At 46.5% G+C, this 27076-nt stretch overlaps 1 protein-coding gene and 1 long non-coding RNA gene across 2 annotated transcripts; one reads left to right on the plus strand and one right to left on the minus strand.

The window, feature by feature from the left end:
- Window positions 1-1247: 1247 nt before the first annotated feature.
- On the plus strand, window positions 1248-9891 carry LOC120986186 (peptidyl-prolyl cis-trans isomerase-like). The gene is made up of 5 exons (XM_040414584.1): window positions 1248-1422; window positions 3767-3797; window positions 8124-8212; window positions 8475-8647; window positions 9556-9891. Exons 1-5 carry the CDS (start codon window positions 1354-1356, stop codon window positions 9686-9688), a joined length of 495 nt encoding a protein of 164 aa, XP_040270518.1. The 5' UTR covers window positions 1248-1353; the 3' UTR covers window positions 9689-9891.
- Window positions 6767-27052, minus strand: LOC120986187. Its single transcript, XR_005775651.1, has 3 exons — window positions 27042-27052; window positions 14237-14242; window positions 6767-7408 (listed from the first exon to the last, which is right to left on the minus strand). It is a non-coding gene; the product is annotated as an uncharacterized LOC120986187 (long non-coding RNA).
- Window positions 27053-27076: the final 24 nt, after the last annotated feature.

The following is a 27076-nucleotide window of genomic DNA, read 5'->3' on the forward strand; positions in this document are numbered from 1 at the left end:
ATGAAGCAGGAGGAAATTCGGCTTCGAAGCGAATTTATCCCGAAATTCAGGATCGCTCAACACTAGTCACGAATATGAGATTGGCAGCAGAATGAAGGGGCTGCGTCACTCCATCGGGGCTTAGGCCTCTTCCTAGGCCAGTGACATCACCGTACATCGGTCACATGGCCTAAGCGCAGATCAGTCCCATTCAAGTGAATGGGGCTGAGCTGCAATACCATGCACAGCCACTATGAAACGGATGGCGCTCTTCTTGCAACGCTCACCAAAGCTCTGGCGAGCACCGTGGCCTCCTCAAACAGTTGCACCACCACCAATCTCCTATCGCTCGCCTATGGGCCTGCAGTATGAAAACCCCTTTAACACGTATACCTGGAATTAGTCTACATAACAGGCTGAACAGCTACGTATATACGATTACACTGCTTATCCTGTTACCGCTCCAGAGCTACATTCATAATTCAGCAAGTCGCCATTGGAAACAATCAGCAAGCCTGTTGCCAGACACCTCCCCTAAACGCTTAGCTAAGCTTCTATAACGTGATGGAACCGTTAACTTTTCCTAAATCAAACCAGCCTGAGGGCCATTTCAAGAATGCAGGGCGATTTCAGCTCTGAAGCACTCAGAATTGCGTATGAGCCCTTACAGCATACACTATAAGCAAAACAAGAATGGAAAAAGGCAGAAGCCCATGGACAACTCTTCTTAAAGGGCTCCAGTAGCCAAAGGCATCCATTACAGGGCTGCGGGCTCCATTTTGGTGCCTGCAGGAAGACTAACGCCTCAACATCCGAAATTCCCTAGGACCGACACGCCCTTGGTACATTAAGGTGCTGCACTTTTTTTTTTTTTACATGGGTCACGTGCCCAATGTCTGACAAGAAACCCCTCTCTATATCATTATCTTCAGACTAGACAGGATACGGGTCCTCGACCGTTCCCAAGTCCTGCCCTCTCAGCTCTGACTTTCTCCACAAACTAGGTCATTGTTTTTCAGAATTAATCCCAAAACAGCGCAACCGGGCACGACGTCCGTCACCGACCGCGTCACCGCCCTCCGCCATCCCAAAACACCGCGCCTTTGCAGACCACGCCCACTTACTTGAAGAAGGACACGCCCTCTTTCACACTACTTTCGTTCAATTGGTTGGTAGATCTTTGATTTCGCGCTCCTGACGCGCTGACCAATCGCAGTAAGGCGTGCCGGGGGGTGGGTGGAGCCTGCGCTACATATAATAGCGGCTGAGCCGCCCACTGGAGGTTCTTTTCGGTTTCTCTGTATCACCGGAACGAGTTGTGACCGCTTTCTGGTTCCCCTGGCACTTCAGCGAGCCGCTGCGCGATCTTTCATTATGGCAAATCCTAAGGTTTACTTCGATATCGCCGCGGACAACACCCCGATTGGCCGTCTTGTTATGGAGGTAACAATGAAGCTTCGTCATTTTATTTATGCGCTTGGTTATTCATTCATACAAAGGGCCTGCACGACTGCTGCAGGGAAAGGGAGTGGCTCTGCGCTATTGTGTAGGGATGGGGGCGTTTATAATATACAGCAGACTGGTTGTATGTAACGCGCATATTTGTCGTAAACCCAACCATGTCGGCCGATAGATGTACAGACGATATCGCTCGCTTAGATTGGTGTTAACCCTGTCTTCACTAGCCGCTGCAGTGTCTGGCGGAACCTGCTGATTGGTGGAACGACTGTTGGAAGAGGGCGTGGCTTAGTCTCTTGCCCCGCCCTCCCCCGGCAAGTTAGAGGGCGGGGGGGCTGAGGAAGGAATCCATTTTGGGCAGCGTGCTTTTATTTAAAATGTCTGCTTCCTCCTCTAGCGCAGGGGAAGCCGGAGGCGCCATTTTCCTCTGGTGTCATGCGGCCCTGTTTCCCGGGGTTCTCTCTGCTTTCTTACAGAAAACGGAATTAAATCCACATTATTTTCCAGGTTTCCTGTCATAGAACACCGGCCCGAGGTGTGGGTGTAGTGCGGCTATGCCTAGGGCACCGTTCACATCGAGCAGTGTTGCGTCTGTCACTTGCATCACCCCAGGGACTGTGTAATGGGGGCTGCCCGCTTCCCCTCATAAGGATGAAAGGGGGTCTGTCAGCAGTTACCAATACAAAACTGCTGATAGGAGTTGCTGTGGGAGAATACATAACACCAACATGGGGGGGGGGGTGCCATAGTCTTGTATGGCTGTGGAGGGGAGCCTATACTGCCCCCATGGGTGCATTTTCTGTAATGGCAGCTGTAGACTCCAGGAAAATGCACCAAACGTGAGTGGGAGTTATCTGCACCATGCGGGGCCACCTTAAAGGGGTTGTCCAGGATTAGAAGGACATGGCTTCTTGCTTCCAAAAACACTGACCCTGTCCATAGGTTTTGTCTGGTATTGTAGTTCAGCTCCATTAGTCAGAGCTGTAATACCGCACCTAACCTGTGGATGAGGGCGGTGCTGTTCTCGGAGGGAAGCATCCATGTTTTTTAATTATAGACATCCTGTTTAAAGGGTTGTTCAGAGATTTTAATACTGATGTGCTATGCTCAGGATGGGTCCAATGTCTGACACCGGGGACCCCTGCTGATCTGAGAAGGCTCTGGCTTTTCCCAGGCCAGTGATGTCATGGCCCAGGTGCAGCACACTGATGATGTAAATGGGGCTGAGTGATTCAAGCACTGCTTGGTAAGCTGCAAGTGATTGGTGGTGGTCCCCGTACCCCCGATACTGGCCCTATCCTGCGGGTAGTTCATGGGTATTAAAATCGGTGTACTGAGTCACTGAGGGTTGTACTTGGGATGATGTTCAGAAAGAGCAGAGATGTAATTTAACAGGTTTTCCGAATCTCTAGTCTGCTCTAGGGCCAGACAAGTACACTCTGCCTGAGCTCCCATTCTGACCTCTGCTCAGCGTTGTCACAGGACACTGCAGCCCCGTCCAGAAGAGCCGAGGTCAGAACAGGACCTCATGCTGCAAGCTCCTGTCTGGCCTAAGGGCTCATGAATGTGTGCACCCCACGCTGCGGACTGCAAATGACTCAGGCACGGGCATCCTCTGTGTGCCCGCAGATGTGGACCCCTTCACTTGATTGGGTCTGCAAGATTCATTCCCACCACACAAAAAAATGTTCTGTATTTTTGCGGTGTGGAGGCTCGGCCCAAAATCCCACTGAAGCGCTGCTGTGGGGCTCCACACCAGTCCGTATTTTGCAGATTGTGCACATCAAATACAGGTACCTGCTAAGAGCTGGGTGACGTCCTGCTATAGGAGCATGGTGTACAGCGGTTATATAGCACATCTGATAACTGCTATATGGCTGCAGCATCGGGTGCTCCTGGGCATGGCAGTGGCGCCATCTATTCCCTAAAATTGTGATTGGTGATGTAAATATTTCAAGAAACTCCCTTGGGTAGCAGATCATTTGTTTCATTCCCGTGACTGGTCTAAAGGGGAATCCTAAAACTTCGGTAATCTCCCCTTCCCGCCTGGCTTGTTCTAGAAGGTTCTGATTTCTCTGCATGTTGTCCACATCCCCGACTGCTCCTATAATGCGCTCTACCTGGAAGGCATGCCTGCATATAATCTGTCATGTCTGCTGCCTCTAATGTGTTTAAGCTTGCAGACGCTGGGCACGGCATTGTAAATGACAGTGACCTACAGCTCGGGGCATCTGCCACATGCCAGCCTGAATAAACAGCTATGTCAGGCCTTCCCCGGCCGTCTGCCGAGCGTGTCGTAATAATGGCTTCTGTCTGCTTTCTTCTGCAGTTGAGACCTGACGTTGTCCCGAAGACTGCAGGTAAGGAGCTCGGAAGATGCCTGGGGTGTGTGTTTTCTGTACTAGTTACCAAGTCGCCTGGCGAGAACAGAGCCGATGGTCTATAGCAGCGGTGGGGAACCATTTTGCTGCCAAGGGCCATTTGGATATTTGTAACATCATTCGGGGGCCATACAAAATTCTCAATAAAAATTTTTTACTGCTGTATTTGGTCAAACATATAATTGACTTAGGGATAAGTTACAGAAATTGCACTTCAATTAAAATAATCTAGAGGGCTGTATTTTTGCAGCACAAAATAGCGCCTGCACTATATACAGTATATTACATACAATACAGGCGCCATATTGACCACACATAGCAGTCTAATTTTTAAGTTCAGAATGTTACTTATTTGATATTAATGGCAGGAAGCTAAACCCAGGGGGTCCAGAGAGGGGTTCAACCAGCTTTCACTCTCCCTGCCTCTTTCTTCGCAACTGTCCCTGCCTTTGTCCCTTTCTCAGCAAAATATCTGCCCCCACCTCCATCAGCCTGAAATCAGACTCCTATCAGACCCCCCAGGCCTACATCAGCCTCAGATCAGACTCCCATCAGACCTCTAAGCCTCAGATTAGACCCCAATCAGACCCTTCCTAGCTTCAGATCAGACCCCCAGCCTCAGACCAGACCTGGATCAGACGCCCAGCCTCAGATCAGACCCCCCCAGGGTCAGATCAGCCCCTATAAGACCCCCCAGCCTCAGATCAGACCTTCATAATACCCTCCCTAGCCTCAGATCAGCCCCCCTAGTCTCAGATCAGACCCCTATCAAACCCCAGCCTCAGATCAGACACCCCCAGCCTCAGATCAGACCCTCCCAAGCCTCAGATCAGACCCCCATCAGACCCTCCCCACCCTCCTTTAGCCTCAGATCAGCCCCAATCAGACATCAGATACTGTATTTAAGATAAACAAATAAACTTACCTCTCCAGCTCCGTACGGCGCTGCCTCTTGGCAGATTCACTTACCCTCCCTGTTCTTCTTCCTGCCGCACTATATTGTCACCTCACACCGCACAGCGTCAGGTCATAGTGCACGTCTACGTGCACTGCGTCCTGACGCTGGATGTGTCAGGACACAGTGTGGGGCTGAAAGAAGACCAGGGAAGGTGAGGACAGCCAGTGCAGTGCTGTTCTCACCTTCCTGTGCCTCCCGTATGCTAATGACCGCTTCCATAATGGAAGGGGTCATAAGCATTTTCACATTATGTTCTGGCCAGGGGCCACATGAAATGATACCGTGGGCCGCATACGGCCCTCGGGCCGGAGGTTCCCCACCCCTGGTCTAAAGTCAATTTGTGACACTTTACTTGAATGGGTGGTTCTGGTTATTTAGGCAGCACGGGGGCTCAGTGGTTGGCACTTGGGGGCTTGGGTTCAAAGCCTAGCAAGGAGAAGATCTGCACGGAGTCTGTATGTTCATGTCTGGGAACCTCCTTATCCGCCAGATAGGGGGATAACTATTGGCTGGGGTCAGAGACCCAGTACCCCATGGAGCCCCCAAATCAAACAAAGTGACTGCTGGCATGGGGGGTGGTCAGTTTTAGAACCCCACCAATCTAATGTATCCCCCTATCCTGGAGGAGCATTTTTTGCAAACAATGTCATGTTTCCATGTGGCTGACTGAAGGATGGAGTTATGTAATGCACTGACCAATTCAGTAAGGCTACTTTCACACTTGCGGCAGGACAGATCCAACAGGCTGTTCACCCTGTCGGATCCGTCCTTTTGCTGTGCCGCCGCTCTGTCCCCATTGACTATGATGGGGACAGAATGGCGGCACAGCAAAATAGCAGAAGGGCGCATCCGACAGGGTGAACAGCCTGTTGGATCCGTCCTGCTGCAAGTGTGAAAGTACCCTTAGTATCCTACAAACAATCTCGGTGCCATGGTCGGGCCGCTGTGCACATTTCAGCTTGGAACAAGCCTCTCTAGTCTCACCTGTGACATGTGCTGGTGCCAGGGAGCGAGGAAGAACAATCTGAGGGCCTAGGCAGTAGGGCAGGCATTTTTGGGGTTGGATAACCCCTTTAATGACTCCAGTTGTGGTCGTGGAGGGTTCCCAGATGCTTGAGAGTTCAGATGATGGCCCATGTGATAAAGCCTCTGGTTCTCATGTCTGTGTTCCTCAACTCCAGTCTTCAGGGCGCACTGGAATACCTGACACCAATTATATCAGCTTCTCAGTACTAAGAATCCTGAAAACATGTCTGGCAGGTGGTCCCTGAGGACCAGAGTGGAGGAACTTGAGGTGAGGCTTGCATCCAGTTGGTGTGCAGGTTAAAGGGGTTCTGCACTTTCATTTAACTGATGAGCTATCCTCTGAATAGATCAGCTTCTGATCGGCGGGTGTCTGACACCCCCAGGACCCCCGACGATCAGCTGTTTGAGAAGGCAGCGGCGCTCCAGCAGCACCACGGCCTTCTCACTGTTTACCGCCGGCCCAGTGACATCACGACTAGTATCAACTAGCATGGGCGTGGCTATGCTCCATTCAAGTGAACAGAGCTTAGCCCCGCCCACGCTAGTTGATACTAGTCGTGATGTCACTGGGCCGGCGGTAAACAGTGAGAAGGCCGTGGTGCTGCTGGTGCGCCGCTGCCTTCTCAAACAGCTGATCGGTGGGGGTCCCGGGTGTCGGACCCCGCCAGTCAGGTGCTGATCTATCCAGAGGATAGATCATCAGTTAAATGAAAGTGCAGAACCCTTTTAATGTAGGTGTTCAGTCAGGTTCTCGTGTAGGTTTTGGCTGTACATAGAAATGTCCTCCTCTAATGGTCATCATCATCCATCACTCTGAGGACCGGTGCTGCCCCTTACTACTGGTGGAGGGCTAATGTGGACAATGAAATCTTTACTTCAGAAAAGCAGCTGAAGGGGTGAAGGTGATGATGAATGGTGAACAAACCATTGACCCTCTGGGGTGTATGGGGTCTCCAGCACTGCCCTGCTGTGTCATGCTTGGCTGAGTGTATTGGGGTGGAGTAACACAAGCATAAGGTGGCCATAATGGTGCTCCACATAATGGCTGCGCCTAGCCTGTCATAACATGCACTGATATTTGGCCATCTAGCCTCTGACATTAGACACCTGTCCAGCCATGCTCCAGACTTATCTAGCAGGAGCCCCTGGGATAAATGTGGCACATGCGTCAACTGAGCCGGGTTTACTCTGCATTAAGTTTAGCACGTTTGGGTTTTTCTGAATTGCAGGAGAAGTTACTGGATCAAGCAGCTGCCTTTCCTCACAGCAGGCCCAGTGGGGTTGTCGGGGGACCCCTGTTCTCAATGGGTGTGGCACCTAATGGGCACGAGGCATCCTGTAGATACACCATGCATGTGTGGTAGAATTCCCCTTTAATATATATTCCTAATCTCAATGACCCCTTGTAGGCTGTTGAATGCTCCTCATGCATTTCAACAATTACATTTTCCTACTTGAATCCCTTGTGGTATAGGAATGGCTAGCATACACTCTGCATCCTAGTCATCAATAGAATGCGGCTCAGACAAGTGCAAACTAAGCACCAAAAGGTACCCAGCGCAACGTCTGCCAGTCAGGGTACTGTTGGGTATCAGGCTTGTGCAACCTTAGTTTGATCCACCACCAAACTGCTCATGCTGTATGATGGGCTCCAGTGTTCACACCACATCTTCAGCCTTTCATGCTCGGTGTGAACCTGGCGCACACTAGTTCGCCGCCTGTCCAACAATTTCATTTATGGCCGTTCCATTGGCAACCCCAAATGTCCCAGATGGGAATATGCCTTTTAAAGAGGACCTGTCACCTCTCCGGTTAAGTCTGGAGCATTTATGGCTGTGTTGTGCCATTCCTATATTATTCCTGCTAGAATTTTAATGAATGAATTGTTTGCAGTTAAGATACTGAGGGATGTTAACCAATTGGGGTGGTCCCTGCAGAGTCGTCAATGGCAGCACTGATTGGATAGATGGCAGGGACACCCCCCCCTAACTGGTCACCACCCCTCTGTACCTTTACTGCAGACTGCTAGTGATTCATCCATAACTTCTAGTAGAAATAAAGGGATGGCACAACATCCAGACATGGGAATAGTTACTGCAGAGTTACATGGGGAATTCAAGGCATTACTATAACATGTCAAGAGAGGTCTTTCAGTAGAAGACTAACCTCACCTAGAAGTACTTAGAGTGCTCTCCGTAGGACTTTGGCTCTTCATGGCTAGGAGTTAGAAGTCTATTTCTTTAGGTGAAATGTTACTGCATTCTTGTCTTGTGTCCTGGAACATCCATATTTTTTATACATTTTTTTTCCCCTGCTCTTAGAAAACTTCCGTCAATTGTGCACTGGTGAGAGAGGATTTGGCTACAAGGGATCCACCTTCCATAGGATCATCCCAAACTTCATGTGCCAGGTATGACTTGTATCCTAAGTCACACTATGCTTGTGTTCCTTACACTTGGTCTTGAGTCACTTATGGCTACCTGGACCATGTCTTGCTCACGTCATGCTTCTGCAATGCAGATGTAGACTTGACATGGCCTACAAGATGTAGTGGCTTTTTTTTTTTGGTCAGACATCCTAGAGATTCACCCCATGTTTCCTGAGACATCCCTTTCTCATTATTTTACTTTTTTTTTTTTTTTTTTCCCCCATATAAATTCTCATGCTTATAGGGAGGAGACTTCACTCATCACAATGGCACCGGTGGAAAGTCAGTCTATGGAGCCAAGTTCGCCGATGAGAACTTCCACCTGAAGCACACTGGACCTGGTATCCTGTCTATGGCAAATGCCGGACCTAACACAAACGGTTCCCAGTTCTTTGTCTGCACTGCTAAAACTGAATGGTGAGTTTCTGCAGGTTTGATGGCTTGGCAAAAAATGTTAGTGTTCCCCAGCAATTGGCAATACATATATTTTTATTTTGTGGGCTTGTGTAGTCACTGTATATGGACCTTGCATCAATCCCTTGGCCTAAATGCTCATTCAGCCCTTAACTTGCCTTTGTCTACATATAATTGACCCTGTAGCTGGGCCATATGTTGCCTGAGGCTGTCCATAAACTTTAGATGGCTGTTGGGAAAGTGTGAAGGGCAGGGAGAGCCAGTGTGGATGTCCTGAATAGGGAATAACCTCCTGGCAGACGCATAGCAGAAGGTTCAACCTGTCCATTTGTCTAAAGGCCCCTCCAAATGCTTCAGGTCAGTGGTCTCAACCTGTGGCTCTCCAGCTGTTCCAAACTACAGCTCCCACCGTGTCATGTTGGCAGGGAGCTGGAGTGCCCCAGGTTGGGGAACGCTGCATTAGATGGTCAGTTGACATTAAAGGGAACCTGTCACTGGGATTGTGTATAGAGCGGAGGACATGGGCTGCTAGATGGCCACTAGCACATCTGCAATACCCAGTCCCCATAGCTCTGTGTGCTTTTATTGTGTCAAAAAACCGATTTGATACATATGCAAATGAACCTGAGATGAGTCCTGTCCCTGACTCGTCTCACACACAGGACTCATCTCAGGTTCATTTGCATTTGTATCAAATCGGTTTTTTGACACAAAAGCACACAGAGCTATGGGGACTGGGTATTGCAGATGTGCTAGCGGCCATCTAGCAGCCCATGTCCTCCGCTCTATACACAATCCTGGTGACAGGTTCCCTTTAAGGTGCATGTATGGCCTCAAGGCACTCTGGAAGTTCAGTATGGAGATGGTAACTGTCCTTTACACAAGGTATGTAACATGTTCTCGTTCTTCAGGCTGGATGGGAAGCACGTGGTGTTCGGCAAAGTCATCGAGGGCCTCGATGTTGTAAAGAAAATGGAGGCATGCGGCCATAACAGCGGGAAGACATCCAAGAAAGTCACCATTACTGACTGTGGTCAGCTTTAGAGAACTCGTCACTTGTCTTAACATTACAAGCATTCCTTTACTCCCCTTGACTGCTTCAGATCCATTTGATTATAAAATGAGGCTTTATGGACTGCTGGAGCATAACATTACACACTGTAACATCTTTTGTTTTTGTTCATTTTCCATAAGTTCTGTGGTCTGCAGGACATGATCAGAGATTAAATAAAAAAAAAAGTAATGAATGGCTTGTGTGACTTATTGCAAGGGCTCCTGCTGGGAAATGCTGTCCTTGTAGTATTCTGCTCTCACTTCGTGTGACCCTGTTCCCCCAAATAAAAAGGTCTTTATTACTTCTTGAAAGTGCAGGAAGTTTCCTGCACTTCTGTATATTACAAAAGCATTATAGAGGCCTATTTGAGTCGGGTGCAATGCCTGAGTTTTGCAGAGGTATGGTTGCAGTACCTGGTCTGACAGATCCACCCCTCCCATAAACTTGTAGTCCTGGATGCACACCAGTTTGGGGACTGATTCTGTGTATCCACGAACTGGAACGGATGTATCTGTCAGCATGTATGGTTGTAAGTACAAAGACATCACGCTTGTCTTTGTACTTGGCAAGCAAACGAGCTCTAACCCTGATAACTCCCTAACTAACCCTAATGAATTCCCAAAAAAGCTTTGACAGTACATCAGCACCCACAATTACACTTCAATAAATTCCCATCCCCTGTCATTCATACTGTCACTATTGGCAGACAGAACAGTGACAGGTAGTAGGGACAAATGAGGGGGCATGGGGCACTTTTAGGCCTCTTTCACACGGGTGAGTTTTCCACATGGGTGCAATGCTTGAGGTGAACACATTGCACCCGCACTCAATACGGACCCGTTCATTTCTATGGGGCTGTGCACATGCGCAGTGATTTTCACACAATGCAGGCCCCATAGAAGTGAATAGGGCTGTGTGAAAATCGCAAGTGCGGATGCGGTACGATTTTTCACGCATGGTTGCTAGGAGATGATCGGGATTGGCATCCGATCATTTTCCCTTAACATGGTTGTAAGGGAAAATGGCATTCTTAATACAGCATGCTTAGTAAAATGGGGACGGAGGGGGTAAAAAAATTAAACTCTCCTCATCCACTTGTTCGCGCAGCCTGGCTTCTTTCTTCTTTGACCTGGGAGGAAAAGGACCTTTGATGTCACTCGCTCATCACATGGTCCATGGTGATGGATCATGTGGTGAGCACAGTGACCTCACCAAAGGTCCTTTTCCTCCCAGGTCATCAAAGACAATGAGTTGGGCAGCGTGAACAAGTGGATGAGGGGAGTTAAAAAAAAAAAAAAAAATTTTTTAACCCCTTCAATCCCTATTTTATTAAGCATTCTGTATTAAAGGGGTTGTCAGTTATTTTTTGGTTTTCTATATTCCTAACTAGGCAAATATAACAACTTTACAATTAATTCACTATATGCAGTGCCTGGTTTATCAGATTTGACGGCAGCTTCTCTCCCTACTCTGATAGTTTGTTTACAAGCCTGTAAATGAGACGTGACTGCTGGCCACACCCCTTCACTGCTGGTCTGTATGCTCTCTTTGGATTCTTAACCCCTTCAGCTGCACAGACTGGGTAGCTGCAGCAGTGACAATTCTGGGCACAGGAGCTGACAGACTAGAGAGCATTGCACAAGAAGGTAGGGGGAAGATCCTGTGTGTATTAGCAGTGTCGTTATACAGCTGGGACTTGTAGTCCTACACTTACAAGTTGCTGTTGGTTCTCCCAGCACTCGGGGTAGCTCTTGTGTTCACTCCCTTAGCAGAGCATGGGGAGGGGCAGAGGTTGTTTTTATTGCATATAAACAAAGGGCAGGGGAATGAGGAAATTTTTTTGCATAAAGCTTAGCTTAGTTGCCCATCAGATTTTCAGTGCTTTTTTTTTTTTTTTCATAACTCGGGACAACCCCTTCAAGAATGCTGTTTTCCCTTATAACCATGGTATAAGGGAAAATAATATCAACACCTAACCCGAACTTCTGTGAAGTCTGGGTACCAAACATGCCGATTTTTCTCACGCGTGTGCAAAACACATGCGCTTTGCACTCGCATGGAAAAAAATCACGCATTTTCCCACAACGCCAATGTGAAATAGGCCTTAGTTTTTTTTTTGACAGGTCTGTTTGACTGCCGCTGGCTCCGATCAATTCTCTCACAGAAATGAGAGGATCGGAGCTTAGAGATAGCGTTCTGTACATAACTCATGATTGGTCCACTGTCAAACAGACCAATCGCAATGAATTATGTACAGAAAGCTATTTCTCATCTGCAATTTCAGTGAGAGCTGCATGGGACAAGAGATGTGTGCGCGCGTGCGCAACATTGCTCGCAGGGAGTAAGACATGTCGCAGTGATCTGCAGCTGGGAACACAGGTGATTGGTCCCCAGCTGTCAAGCAGGAGTTGTTCAGTCACGACATAGTGAGGTAAGTTGCGCTACAGGCGCGCGATCTTTGCCGGGGAGCATTTACATGAGCATTGCATGTATGGCGGAATGCATTCTGACACAGCTTCCCCCACCGTACATGCACAGTGCAGCCGGTTCTGTAAACCATACTGGCCAGTAGCCTGGTGGTGCTGTTTGGCGATGGCAACATGTCTGAGGGACAGGAGATTCCTATAACCCTGGTTATGGTATGAGGGTTACTGAAATCTACAGCATCTTCAGGAGATTTAAGTAACGAACAACAATGTTTTATACATTAGGGGGAATCTTCAACCAGGAAAGCTAGCAACAAAAGTGCATTAAGGGGAAAAGGATTTTATGCAGAAGGCTTGATATAGATTAGTAATGTCAAACATATGCAAAATGTTGTGTGAAGAGTTGCTTTTTAAAAAAAAATATATAATTATAATATATAAGTTTAAAAGCCTCATCAAATCTGAATCTTGTTGGCAATTTGACAACCCTTCTTATTAGTGTGTGGGTTTATAAGCTCTGAGTGGAGTCTCAGTTGGATAGCCTTGTAATATGTCTTGATATTTGGGAGCCCAAGACCTTGCCTATTTCTGGGTAGGGCCAATGTATTGTATGTTATGCAAGGTTTGGCATGTTTCCAAACAAAGGTAGAGAATAGCTTGCTGACTAACATCAGGTATGTGTCAGGCAGGTATATTGGAAGGGTCTGCATTAGGTAATGCAGTTTGGGGAGAATATATGTTTTCAATAGGTTCTTCCGCCCCATCCAAGACATAAAGGGGACTTTTAAGTCTCTTAGTTGTTGCTTAATATTAGATAAGAGTGGGGAAAAGTTTACTTGGTGAAGCATATTAGGGTCTTTATGAATGTTTACTCCCAAGTAATGTATATGGGAATCAACCCATTGAAAGGGGAAATCCCTTGATAAGTCAGTTATGACTGATTTGGGAACATTGATACCCATAGCGGTACATTTAGAGAGGTTTATTTTAAAATTGGACAAATGGCCGAATTCAGTGAGCAAGGTGAGAATGGCTAGGAACGCCTCCACGGGGTCAGACAAGAGCAGAAGCATGTCGTCTGCAAAGGCGGCTATAGTGTGGGTCACTGGCCCTACCACTAGGCCTTGTATGTTAGGATCTTGTCTGAGCCTGTATAAGCGTCTCCAGACATAATATAAAAAGAGAGGGTGATAAAGGACAACCCTGCCTTGTTCCATTTGAAATTTTGAAGGGAGGGGAAAGCATCCCGTTAACTCTGACCCTAGCATGAGGGGAGGAGTACAGGGACAGAATTGCCAATATGAACTGAGAAGGAAAGCCAAACTTAGCAAGTGTGACCTCCATAAATCTCCAGTCCACCTGGTCAAATGCTTTCTCAGCATCGGTGCTAAGGAATGTGAGTTGGGTGTTGGTATTAATGGCATATTCCAGTGCCTGTTGAACTTTAAAAGTGCTGTCCCTGCACTCTCTACCACCCGCAAAGCCCGATTGTTCAGGGGAGATCAGATTTTGTAGAGAAGGGGCAATCCTGTAGGCCAAGATCTTTGCCCATAACTTTTTGTCTGTGTTTAGAAGAGAGATGGGCCTATAACTTGAGGGGATTTCTGGATCTTTGCCGGGTTTGGGAAGAACCGCAATGTGAGCCTCAAGCGCTTGTCTTGCAGGCAGAGACCCCGAAAGAAGTGCATTGAAATAAGACACCAAATGCGGTCCCAGAACCGGCAAAAACTTTTTATAGTAGGAGATTGGAAAACCGTCTGGACCTGGGCTTTTACCCGATGGGATTGTCTAGAGGACCTTCTGGATCTCAGTAAGAGTGATTGGGGTTGTTAGTGCTTCACATTCTTCCTTGGAGACAGTAGGTAGCCTGAGGGTGGACAAGAATTTCCTTATGCGATCTGATCTATTCGCAAGGGTGTTGGGCGATTCTTGTGGGCGAAGATTATAGAGTGATTGATAGTTAGAGGTGAAGGCCTGTGCCATTTCTGATGTAGCTGTTAACGTCTTACCATCTTGAGCTCTTATCCGTCTAATATAAGACTGTTAAGTGCTGTCATAATCTTGTGCCTTTATCACTGTGTGCATAATGTTTATGTTTGACTTTGAGATAACCTTTAGCTGCCCCTACATTTAATAGGGCTTTGAGCTCCGCCCTCAACGCCACCAAAGCCTCGTGATCCCTCACCGCCAAAAACCTCTTCTGGGGATGTTCCAAGACCGCTATTTGCGACAGCAGCCTTGTCAGGTGTGCCATACTTTGTTTTTTCAAGTGGGACCCTAGTGCTATAAATTCCCCTTGTATAACGGCCTTATGGGCTTCCGAAACATAGGCAGGCGAGGACTTTTTTTTACATAGAGAACCAAAATGTGAGGGTTATTCTAATAATGTGAGGTTCAAACTCCATGTCCACTCCCTCCCGGACACCTCTTGGATACTCATAGAAAAGGAAACCAAGGCATGGTCAGATACAGTCAGTGATGTTCTAAATGTCAGCCTGGTGAATCTGAGACAAATATCGATTGGGGACAAAGAAGTAGTCAAGCCTTCGGTAGGACTTATGAGGGTTTGAATAAAATGTGTAGTCCTTCCTATCTGCATGTATAGATCTCCAGACATCACTCTTACATAATTCCCACAATTTACACTGAATGCCTGTAAATGCTCTGTATGAGATGACAGACTTCTGAGTGGAGGAATCCAATAGGGGATTGAGGGCCATATTAAGATCTCCTCCAATAATTAACAGGCCCGAGGCAGGTCCAGAAATAATGTGTCTTCCACAGCCAGTTAACCGTCCCTTTGTTGGTGGCATATAGATTATACAGTGTGACCTCCACATTCCCCATTAAGAAATAGGTATCTCCCCTCAGATGATATAGAATCACCTCATACTGTATCACCTCAGATGATACAGAAACAGGAACATTTTTGTGAATCCCGATACTGACCCCTCTTAATGAAGAGCAGTCATAACAAGAATGGTACCAGGACTGGTAGAAGGAATGTGACAATTTTGGAATATGCCCGCACTTGAAGTGTGTTTCTTGGAGCATAACAACCTCTGCCTCTGCTTTTTTCAGTATTTGGAAGATACGGCTCCTATTAATTGGGTTATTACAGCCCTGTACATTAAAGGAGGCTAGGTTAAGTTTCAGGGCAGCCATCCTTTAAATATGAAAATTGTGTGTGATGAATTGTCTATGTGCTCCATGACCCAAACTTCAAGTAATATAACAGACCCCCCCAAAAAAACAAGAACAATACTATTAGAATAGCAGCATAACAGAAACCTCCATAAGAAGCTGGTTGGGGGAGGTGGACACAAACATCTCTGTGACCTGATCCGCCCAAGCCACTACTAAGTAAGCCTGATGGGCTTATCAAAAGGAAAGTGTGAACTATCCCGTATAGTAACTCATAACATAACTTAATTGGTGTGGGTTACCTCTCCCTTATGATCCAAGGCAAAAAGAGAAAGGAAAGGGTAGAAGCAGAGCCGCACACCATAGAAGCATTATCAGAATGTCTTTTGACAGCAGATATTTTCTTAAAAAATACTCAGCCATTAGCCATTAGAGTCCTTGTGAGAGGATGTCTTGCTTCTCACGGATCTCTGCTTCCGGACCGTCGACCATGCAGGTGGGATTGGCAATGGGGGTAGCTCTTCATGTTGTGAAAGAGGCAGCCATGATGGCACCTCGACCGGTAACAGGTTCAGGGTGTCCCACATCTGCAAATCCTCTAGGGTGCAGGCGGTGATGCATCTGTTGCCGCATGTGACCAGGAGGCCAAAGGAGAAGAGCCACCTGTAATGGATCTTGGAGGAGCGTAATAAATCCGTAAGAGGCTTCAGAATCCTTCTTTTCTGAAGAGTTAAGGAGGCAAGATCTTGAAACACTTGTATTTTGGAGCCTTCTAGTGAGATCTCCTAGTTCTCTAGATTTATGTAAAATAGCCTCAGTATCACGAAAGCTTAGCAGCCCACATATAATGTCTGGGATTTTCTGAAGGGGTAGGTTTAGGACGCAGCGCCCTATGTACTCTTTCCACCCAGTCTGGGCCCAATAATGTGGTGAACAAAGCTTGCATAACCTTAAACAGGTCCTCCTTATCTGCAGCTTCGGGGAGTCCCCGTATTCTTATGTTCTTCTATTCTCCTGGTCCTCCAGCATCACCAGCGAGTTATTAATGGCGGTGCGGTGGGTCCCCAAAGAGTGTCTAACCTCAGAGTTGAAGGTTATCAGCGCTTTCTGCATCTGTTCTAGGGCTTCTACCCTGTCGCCTGTGTGGCGTATGTCCTCCCGGATAGCTGAGAGGTCGGCAGCGATAGGGGCTAATGCTCTCTGCAGGGCCCGATCTAAGTAATCTCAGGTGAAAGCTGCGGATTCGCTCTCCTCCTGCGCCATGGAATTAGCCTCGGCGTCTATGTCAGAGTCCTCACTGGGTTCTGCTGCGTGGGGAAGCTCTATGCCCGGATGTCTCGGCGACATCTTGAAAGCGCGTGTAGCAGTCAGGGCCTGAGGCTTGTGCAGGAATTTCTCCATGTCTGGGTGAGATTTTGCGGCTTTATGCGAGCTCTGTACCTCTTTGGGGAAATCCTTCAGCTGAATCTTCACCATGCCGGTGGGATAGTGCGCAGGAGCAGACTTTATCGTAGCTTGGTAGCGGGAGCGCTTCTCTCAAGTGACCGCATTGAGCGAGGTCAGGCTTTGCCCAGGGGGTTTACTTATTTCTGATAGATCTGCGGTAATCCTTTCCAAGACTATTACATGGTAACAATCGATCTGGCGGATGCCTATTATCATATTCCTATCCACAGCGAAAGTTAAAAATATCTCAGGTTCGCTGTCTACATAAAAGGAGAGCTCAGTCACTTCCAGTATCAGGCTTTGCCCTTCAGCCTCTCCAGTGCGCCACGTCTTTTCACAAAGATTATGGCAGATGTAGTAGGTTACTTTCATCTAAAAGGAATAATTGTGGTTCCCAATCTGGACGACCTTCTGATTGCCGCAGATTCCTATTCACGTCTTCTCGACTATCTCAGAATTGTGAAAGAAACCCTCGGTTCTTTAGGGTGGGTCATCAACCGGGAAAAGTCAAGTCTAATTCCAAGCCAGCAGAAGTTATTTTGGGGGTACTTCTGGACATCCACCATCTATCTTCCTTTTTGCCCCAAGAAAAACAAGACAACCTGTTAGCCCTGGTAAGAGTGTTTTGTTCTAAAAATCATGCGCTTGTTGGGGCTTTTAACATCGACAATATCATCAGTGAATTGGGCTCAGGCCCACACCACGATCCTGCAGTCTTTCCTTCTTTCATCTTGGGACAAGAGATAGAGTTCCTTAAAAAAATAAAATATAAATTCCACACCAAGTAAAAAAATCACTAAGTTGGTGGACGGTGGAGAAACATCTACAAACAGGGGTGCAGTGGCGGCCGAAGGACCAAGTTACAGTCACCACCGACGCAAGCGGCAAGTGTTGGGGAGCCCATGATCTGCGAGAAATGGTACAGGGGACATGGAGTCTTCAGATGTCTTTAGCAGCCTCAAATCTGAGGGAGTTGACAGCAGTTTTCCGAGCCTTCCTAAGCTTGAAGCTCTACCTGGGCTTGCTGTACTACTGAGTGGGCTTGTGAATAAGTGGAGTTTAAAGAATCGGAGTGCTGGTGCTGAGTGTGATTTTGTGGGAGTGATTGCAAATAGCTGCATATAATTTATAGCAAAGGTCCTTGTGAGTTAAGTGCTTGCATTTTGGTACTGACATTTAAACCCATTTTTTTTTTCTCTGCTGTGTACCTGGTTAAGGTTAGTGGTTTGTGCTTCCAGGTGCTATTAATTGCACCACTGAACGCATCCTGAGCTCGCTCTACCTGGGCTTGCTGTACTAAGTGGGCTTGTGAATAAGTGGAGTTTAAAGAACCAGAGTGCAAGACAAGGAGCAAGAAACTAAGGTTTGATAGATTTTCCTTGTGTGTTGGCTTGATTCTAGCTAGTCCTCCAACTGCAGCAGACAGGGTCTAATTCTAGCTCATATTTACTGCTTTCCTTTTTTAATGTTCATCCCCATTTAAACATGTGCTCCATGGACAATGCTACACAGTGTGTGTCCTGTGCAATGTATGCGTGCCTTGAAGAGCCTTTCGAGGGTGAATACATTTGCACTAGATGCAATCATGTTGCATATTTGGAAGCCCAGATCTTGGATCTAAATAAGCAGCTTGAAATACTTAGAAGTATTGCAAAACTGGAGAGAGGCTTAGACCTCACTGTGCAGGCACTGACTGGGGTCAGTGAAATGGAGGTGGGAGGAGGAGGAGGAGGGCAAGATCAGGACTATCAGGTCAGCAGTTGGGTTAATGTAGGAAGAAGGGGTAGAGGGAAAAGTGCCAGGGAGGCTAGTCCTGAGCTGGAACGCCCTAGTAAATATGCCTGTTTGGCTGATATTAGGGATGAAATCCTAGGGCCAGCAACACTGCAGCAGGGCGTTTCTCCTAGCAACCAGGAGGATGACCGCTGCAGGAAGGATGGGAAAAGGAGTGCAGCAAAGGTTAGTAGGGGACTCTATTATTAGGAGGACAGACAGGGTCATCTGTCGCTGAGACCATGAATGCCGAACAGTGTGTTGTCTTCCGGGTGCTCGGGTTTGGCATACTGCAGATCGGATTGACAGATTGCTGGGTGGGGCTGGGGAAGACCCGGTGGTGATGATACACATTGGCACCAATGACAAAGTCAGGGGGAGATGGAAGGTCCTTAAAAATGATTTTAGGGAACTAGGAGAGAAGCTGAAGTCCAGGACCTCCAAGGTAGTCTTTTCAGAAATACTATCAGTGCCACGAGCGTCACCAGAGAGACAACAGGAGCTCAGGGAGTTAAACAGGCTCTACAGTAGGGACGGGCTGCACCTTAATGGGGAGGGTGCAACTGCTCTGGGGGGAAAAATGGTTAGATGGCTGGAGGAGCTTTTAAACTAGGAACTGGGGGGAGAGTGGGGGATCTTACTAATAAGTATAGATATAAAGTGGGATATAGGAGGGGACAGTGGGGATTTAGTGGGGGCTGGGGTTAGTGAGGAAAGTAGGGAGAAGACTGGGCAGAACTATACACCGATGAAAAATAGAGCTGCTGGTAACAAGAACCTGTTACATACAATCATCAACCAGGGTAACCCAAAAATCCCAGATATTCACTTTACAGGTAATAGTAATTTAAAATGTATTTTCACAAATGGCAGAAGTCTAGCTAGCAAAATGGGGGAGCTGGAGGCTATGGTACTAGAAGAACACATAGATGTAGTTGGTGTGGCTGAGATGTGGTTGGACTCTTCACATGACTGGGCTGTTAATATTGAGGGTTTTACACTATTTAGGAAAGACAAGGTCAATAGAAAAGGCGGTGGCGTGTGCCTGTATGTGAGGAGTGATCTGAAGACAAGTGTGAAAGAGGCAATTGTGGGTGAGGATGGTGAGGATGTGGAAACCTTATGGGTGGAAGTTCAAAGGGATATAAACACTGAACAAATAATACTTGGTGTAATCTATAGACCCCCTAACATCACAGAGGAGATAGAAACGCAACTGTATAACCAAATAGAGCGGGCTGCACAGGCTGGTACAGTGGTCATAATGGGAGAATTTAACTTCCCAGACATTGACTGGGGTCATGATTCTGCCTCAACTGCAAAGGGGAGAAGATTCCTCAAGTTGCTGCAGGACCACTTTATGGGCCAGTTTGTAGAAGCTCCCACTAGGGGTAATTCTCTGTTGGATCTGGTAATCTCTAATGATGCAGAGCTTGTTGGAAATGTTACTGTTTGAGAAACACTAGGTAATAGTGACCACAATATAATTATATTCCCCCTAAACTATAAGAAGCAAACTCTGTCAGGCAGAGCAAAAACACAGAATTTTAAAAAGGCTAATTTCCCTGGGTTGAGGGCAGCATTTCAGGGCATAGACTGGGAGCAGCTACTGTCACATAATAATACTGAGGATAAATGGGAGAGCTTTAACTGCCTCCGGACCGCCTAACGCAGGATCGCGTTCCGGCGGCGGCATATACTCGTCATCTCGCGAGATGCGAGATTTCCTGTGAACGCGCGCACACAGGCGCGCACGTTCACAGGAACTGCAGGTAAGCGAGTGGATCTACAGCCTGCCAGCAGCGATCGTTCGCTGGCAGGCTGTAGATGCGATTTTTTTTAACCCCTAACAGGTATATTAGACGCTGTTTTGACATTTATATTCCAGACTTCTTCTCACGCTTTAGGACCCCTAAAATGCCAGGGCAGTATAAATACCCCACATGTGACCCCATTTCGGAAAGAAGACACCCCAAGGTATTCGCTGAGGGACATATTGAGTCCATGAAAGATTGAACTTTTTGTCCCAAGTTAGCGGAAAGGGAGACTTTGTGAGAAAAAATAAAATAAAAATCAATTTCCGCTAATTTGTGCCAAAAAAATAAAAATCTTCTATGAACTCGCCATGCCCCTCATTGAATACCTTGGGGTGTATTCTTTCCAAAATGGGGTCACATGTGGGGTATTTATACTGCCCTGGCATTTTAGGGGCCCTAAAGCGTGAGAAGAAGTCTGGGATCCAAATGTCTAAAAATGCCGTCCTAAAAGGAATTTGGGCCCCTTTACGCATCTAGGCTGCAAAAAAGTGTCACACATGTGGTATCGCCGTACTCAGGAGAGGTTTGGCAATGTGTTTTGGGGTCTCATTTTACATATACCCATGCTGGGTAAGATAAATATCTCGGTCAAATGCCAACTTTGTATAAAAAAATGGGAAAAGTTGTCTTTTAGAGAGATATTTCTCTCACCCAGCATGGGTATATGTAAAAAGACACCCCAAAACACATTGCCCAACTTCTCCTGAGTACGGCGATACCACATGTATGACACTTTTTTGCAGCCTAGGTGGGCAAAGGGGCTCACATTCCAAAGAGCACCTTTAGGATTTCACAGGGCATTTTTTACACATTTTGATTTCAAACTACTTCTCACGCAAAATGTGTAAAAAATGCCCTGTGAAATCTTTGGAATGTGGGCCCCTTTGCCCACCTAGGCTGCAAAACAGTGTCACAAATGTGGTATAGCTGTACTCAGGAGAAGTTGGGCAATGTGTTTTGGGGTGTCTTTTTATATATACCCATGCTGGGTGAGAGAAATATCTCTCTAAAAGACAACTTTTCCCATTTTTTGACATTTGACAGAGATATTTATCTCACCCAGCATGGGCATGTGTAAAAAGACACCCCAAAACACATTGCCCAACTTCTCCTGAGTACGGCGATACCACATGTGTGACACTTTTTTGCAGCCTAGGTGGGCAAAGGGGCCCACATTCCAAAGAGCACCTTTAGGGCTGTTTCACACGAGCGGATGCCGTGCGTGACATCCGCTCCGTGAATGACAGCCAAGACTCGATGCTGGTATTTCATTGCTGCTGACATTTTTACTTTTTTGTTATTAATCGAAATTTACCAAATTTTTGCCCGAAAAATGACATTTTTCACTTTCAGTTGTAAAATTTTTCAAATAAAACTACATTTCTATATACATTTTTCTCTAAATTTATTGTTCTACATGTCTTTGATAAAAAAAAGTGTATATTTATTGGTTTGTGTAAAAGTTATAGCGTTTACAAACTATGGTACAAAAATGTGAATTTCCGCTTTTTGAAGCAGCTCTGACTTTCTGAGCACCTGTCATGTTTCCTGAGGCTCTACAATGCCCAGACAGTAAAAACACCCCACAAATGACCCCATTTCGGAAAGTAGACACCCTAAGGTATTCGCTGATGGGCATAGTGAGTTCATAGAACTTTTTATTTTTTGTCACAAGTTAGCGGAAAATGATGTTTTTTTTTTTTTTTCTTACAAAGTCTCATATTCCATTAACTTGTGACAAAAAATAAAAACTTCCATGAACTCACTATGCCCATCACGAAATACCTTGGGGTGTCTTCTTTCCAAAATGGGGTCACTTGTGAGACGAGTGGTGTCAGACGATGACGTGTTCGCAAACCGCATTGATGAGATGTGTAATAAATTTGCTAAGAGAAAATATCCAGGCAGGCTGCTACACAGATCAAGGGCCCGGATCTCCTTGGCTGACAGGGTGTCCACTTTTCAAGCTTCCCCTAGGAACAGGAATATGGGACGGATCCCGTTTGTATCTATCTATGGCCACCATAGTACAGATATTGCACAGATCTTGAGAAAGGAATGGCATATTTTACATAGTGGCCTCCCTTCAGTAAGTGAATTTGACAAACGTGGTGCCAACTTACATGACAAGCTGATTAAGACCGACATATGTCATGTCAATAGAGGAGGCCAGACATATTTAAAGCCCAGAAAGACAGCAATTTCCCATGTTTGGGTTGTTGCAACTGTGGAAACATGTTGAAAGGGAACACTTTTGTTCACCCATACAGTGGCAAGAAATTTAACATTAGAGAGTACTACACATGTCGATCCAAGTTTGTCATCTACATGATCGTCTGTCCCTGCAGTTTAATCTATGTGGGAGAAACGAACATGGAAGTTAGGGAACGCATTAACAAACACAAAAGTACTATAAGCAAAAAAATGCTGGACAAGCCAGTGGCCAAACATTTTTTCTGATTGTGGACACTCTATCAGCCAACTGAGATTCCGGGTCATCGACTCGGTACAGATTCCCAAGAGAGGAGGAGATAGGGAACGTATGCTGAAGAAAAAAGAGTTGAAATGGATTTTTACTTTACAATCCTTACAACCCCAGGGATTGAATATTGAGTTTAATGCAAACAATGTAGATAGGTAGAATACTCTTATAGGATGATGTCCGATTTAGTATATCATGTTTTTACTGGGTATTTTAAGGTATATATATATTTTTTTTTATACACCCCTTTATTCACACAAATTTGTTTTCTCCCTAAGCACATCCTTTTCATGATCGTTTGCTCATTAATATACACTGATACTCATTGCTCATGTATAGCCTTCTTTTCCCAATTTTGGTGATATTTGTGGATAATGACAGTGTCATTGGTCCCTTATAGGGACTCAGTACTGTTTATACCGGCGCTCTGTTCAATAATCTACTCTATTTTAAAATCATGAATTGACACATATGGGACGCACTGTTGGTCCCTCTTCTGTGCGTTAAATATAATATATAGCAGTGAGTATATCTATTATTATCTTTCATATACTTATGGTGCTCTAGGACCTTTTGCGGGTCATGTGATGATCACGTGATTGATGACGCGCTCGACATGTGACCGATGATAGCATTGTCTATTGGTGCACATGCAGCGTACTCGTAGAGATAGGTGCGGCCTTTCCATTGATGTTTACGACTGCGGCCCGCCCATACAACAACGCGATGACATCACTGACATGCGCAATGGACCGGTGGAGACGCCGATATGCGTTATCAACGCGAGGAGACGTGGAGTTTCTCTAATGAGTATCAGGTATATTTGGCTATTTAGTAGCATTTCTATTGGAGCAGAGGTCATTTTAATTAGCACACAGGTGGAATTAAGTATGTGTCCTTGTTTATTGGTTTTACCATGTCACATGGGGGGCCTATTTGGGTATTTATATGATTGATCACCTTTTGTATCAGTATACTTGAGAAAGGGTACTGCGTAGCCGAAACGTCGTATTGCTATGTGTGTGCACTCTTGGTTCCCAATAAAAGTCATACTGGATATGCTGCTGTGAAATCTCCTGTTATCTACTGAAGATAAGGAAAAGGCAGAGTTACTAAATGGGTTTTTAGCTCTGTATATACAAAAGAAGAGAAAGGAGCTGATATCTGTGGTGCTGGGGCTGTTAGTACATCCAGTAATATACTCAATTGGCTGACTGTAGATATGGTCCGAGATAAGTTAAATAAGGTAAATGTGAACAAGGCCCCGGGTCCAGATGGATTACACCCAAGAGTGCTTAAAGAGCTCAGTTCAGTCATTGCTGTGTCCCTGTTTATAATTTTGAAAGATGGGGCGTGGCCTGGTGATGGCGGTGTGAGGACGCACGGGTGTGGAGCTCCCGCCGCAGGTCTGAGAAGCCAGGAGCTACTTACCTTCTGATGCTCCTAAACCAGCTCATATGGTGCGCACACGCAGAGGGTCACTAGCGAAGGATCCCTCATCGAGATCTTCTGAAGAAAAAAGCGGGATGCGGAAGTATTTTGCCGTGGAGACGAAGGGAAACAAAACAGGCCGCAACCCGAACGCAGCTCCCTCCACGCCGGTGCACCGGAACAACGCCTCGGATACAGAGGTACCGCTGAGCCTGCAAGGGTCTCAAAATCGGACCCAGGGCCGTTCCGCGGCCTGCCGCTCTCCCGACCCGCTTCAGACCAAGCAAGCTCAACTGTGTGACGCACCACGAGGCAGACGCCATCTTGTGACGAGGCCTCATCTACCCGGCATTACCGCGCTTCGACACAGTCATCTGGTGTAGTGGAGATGGCGGAGGGTGGGACCCCAAATGAAAGCTGGGACATAAAGGAGTATATTAAACTCCTACCTACTAAGCAAGAAATGGAGAAATATGTGGAGCGATTAGAGAACTCATACAAGCAGGAGTTATCTATGATCAAATCTAATGTGAGAGCTGTTGAAGAGAAATTAGAGGAAGTGGCGTCCATGCACGATCATACAGCTGCTCAGGTGGATGAGCTTATGATTCAAGGTGAATTTAGAGATCGTCACATTGGTCATCTATACCGTCTGCACGATGATATTGAGAACCGTAACAGACGGAACAACATCAGAGTAAGAGGTCTCCCTGAGGCTACTAAGACGGAGGACTTGATACCCACATTACAAGGCCTGTTCAGCAACATCTTGGGAGAGCCTATCACTGACCGGCTGGAAATGGACAGGGCACACAGAGCTTTAGCCCCCATCAGTTCAGACCCCTCTAGGCCTAGAGACGTGATCTGCCGCCTACACTTCTATGCAGTGAAAGAGGCTATAATGAAGAAGGCGCGTAACCTTTCTACAATTGATTTTGATGGAGCCTCGCTTACGATTCTTCAAGATTTATCCAGGAACACCTTGGCCCAGAGGAGAGCACTAAAGCCGTTACTGGACCTCTTGAGGTCTAAGGATATTCCTTACTCTTGGGGGTTCCCATTTCAGTTAGTGGTCCGCAAAAATGGTCACCGTGTAGAGCTGCGGGATCCTGATGATCTAGATATGTTCCTGTCTGCACTTAATTTACCACCGATACATCTTCCTGACTGGCAGGTCATTCCGGCTCTACCATCTCGGTCCTCAAGTGGGCATCATAGAAGAGCGGTCTCAGAGAAGACACACCCTCAGCACCCAGCGGGATCGCAAACCTGAGACGGAGGCGTATAAGTATTTAGCTCTTTTGATATTTCAGGGACAGCCTCAAAAACAAGTGTTTATTTGGGGGGATTGAAAATGCATATGTCCAGCATTAATATTTTTCACTTCTTTCCCTCTGATTATATTGTTCTCATGCTTAGGGTTAACTTTTTTTATAGTTTGTTTAAGCTTACAGAATTGGTTCACAGAGAGCTCAGTAATACAGAAATATTTACTAGATATTGTGAGCTGTATGTGCTTGCTTCCATGTTCACCTCTTAGTTGTGGCTCTGGGCTCCTCAGCCCTGTGGCGGCTTCCTTGGTTCGTCATTGGAAGTCCGTCCCCTACTGTAACTCTCGTTCTATCTGGTATAGATCGAGACGGTCCCTCTGCTTGGGATAGTTACCTGATTTTGTGACTCACCCCTGTTTGTCCCTTTTCCTTTTTCTTTCTTCTTCTCTTTCTTTTACCTCCCGGACGGGATAGTTGGCGTTTGTCAGACCTCCTCAGGACACAGAATATTCTTGGGGTGGTCTGTGCGAACCCCCAACTACCCTCTTCTCTCTCCCTCACATATACAGCCCACAAGGTATAGTCTGCGTCTATCATCATGGTGGGACCGCCTAGAGTGAAGTTGGCCTCTCTAAATGTTAGAGGTTTCAACGTCCCAGAAAAGCGCTCAGGGGTTTTGTATGGCATGCACAGAGAGAGGGTACAAATCCTGCTGTTGCAGGAAACGCATTTCAAAAGGGAGCAAATCCCAAAGATTATGTCAAAACATTATACTTATTGGGCCCACAGCACTAACCCAGTCTCTAAGTCTAAAGGTGTTTCAATTGCTCTTCATAAATCATTGTCTTATACCTTTCTAGAGTCACAATTGGATCCACTGGGCCGGTTCCTGTTCCTGAAGATTCAAATCCATGGGAGAGTGTACACCATTGGGAATCTCTACCTGCCAAACACCAGACAGAGTAGAGCTCTATCAGGTATTCTCACTAAGTTAGATGCTTTTGCTGAGGGATTGGTGCTGCTGGGGGGTGACTTTAATATGATCATGGAGCCCGCTTTGGACTCCTCTTCAGGCAGGACTTCGGTTCCCCTGTCTACAATCACCAGAACTAAACATCTGCTACATGCTAGACAGCTAGTTGATGTTTGGAGGATACTTCATCCTAAGGATAAGGATTTTACTTACTTTTCCCCGGCGCACCAATCCTACAGCAGAATAGATAGATTCCTGATATCCCATCATGCGCTGTCCTTTTCTCCTAACTCACATATAGGTACTACACTTTGGTCGGATCATGCACCAATATTTATATCTCTAGAATTACCAGACCTAGTAGTTAAAGAATGGACATGGAGGCTAAATGAGTCTCTTTTGAGGGATAGTGTGTGTAAAGCTGATCTGGAGTTAACGATTAGACAATTCATTGAAAACCACTCACTAGATGATACGGCCCTCCCCCTACAATGGGAAGCATTGAAGTGTGTGTTGCGGGGCGTTTTGGTGAGCCATGGTGCCAGACTTAAAAGAGAAAAGGGGGCGAAGATTCGACAACTCTTAAGACAAATAGCCGACTTAGAGCAATCGCAT

This window comes from Bufo bufo, chromosome 1 (assembly GCF_905171765.1).
Source record: "Bufo bufo chromosome 1, aBufBuf1.1, whole genome shotgun sequence".
Lineage (NCBI taxonomy): Eukaryota > Metazoa > Chordata > Amphibia > Anura > Bufonidae > Bufo > Bufo bufo.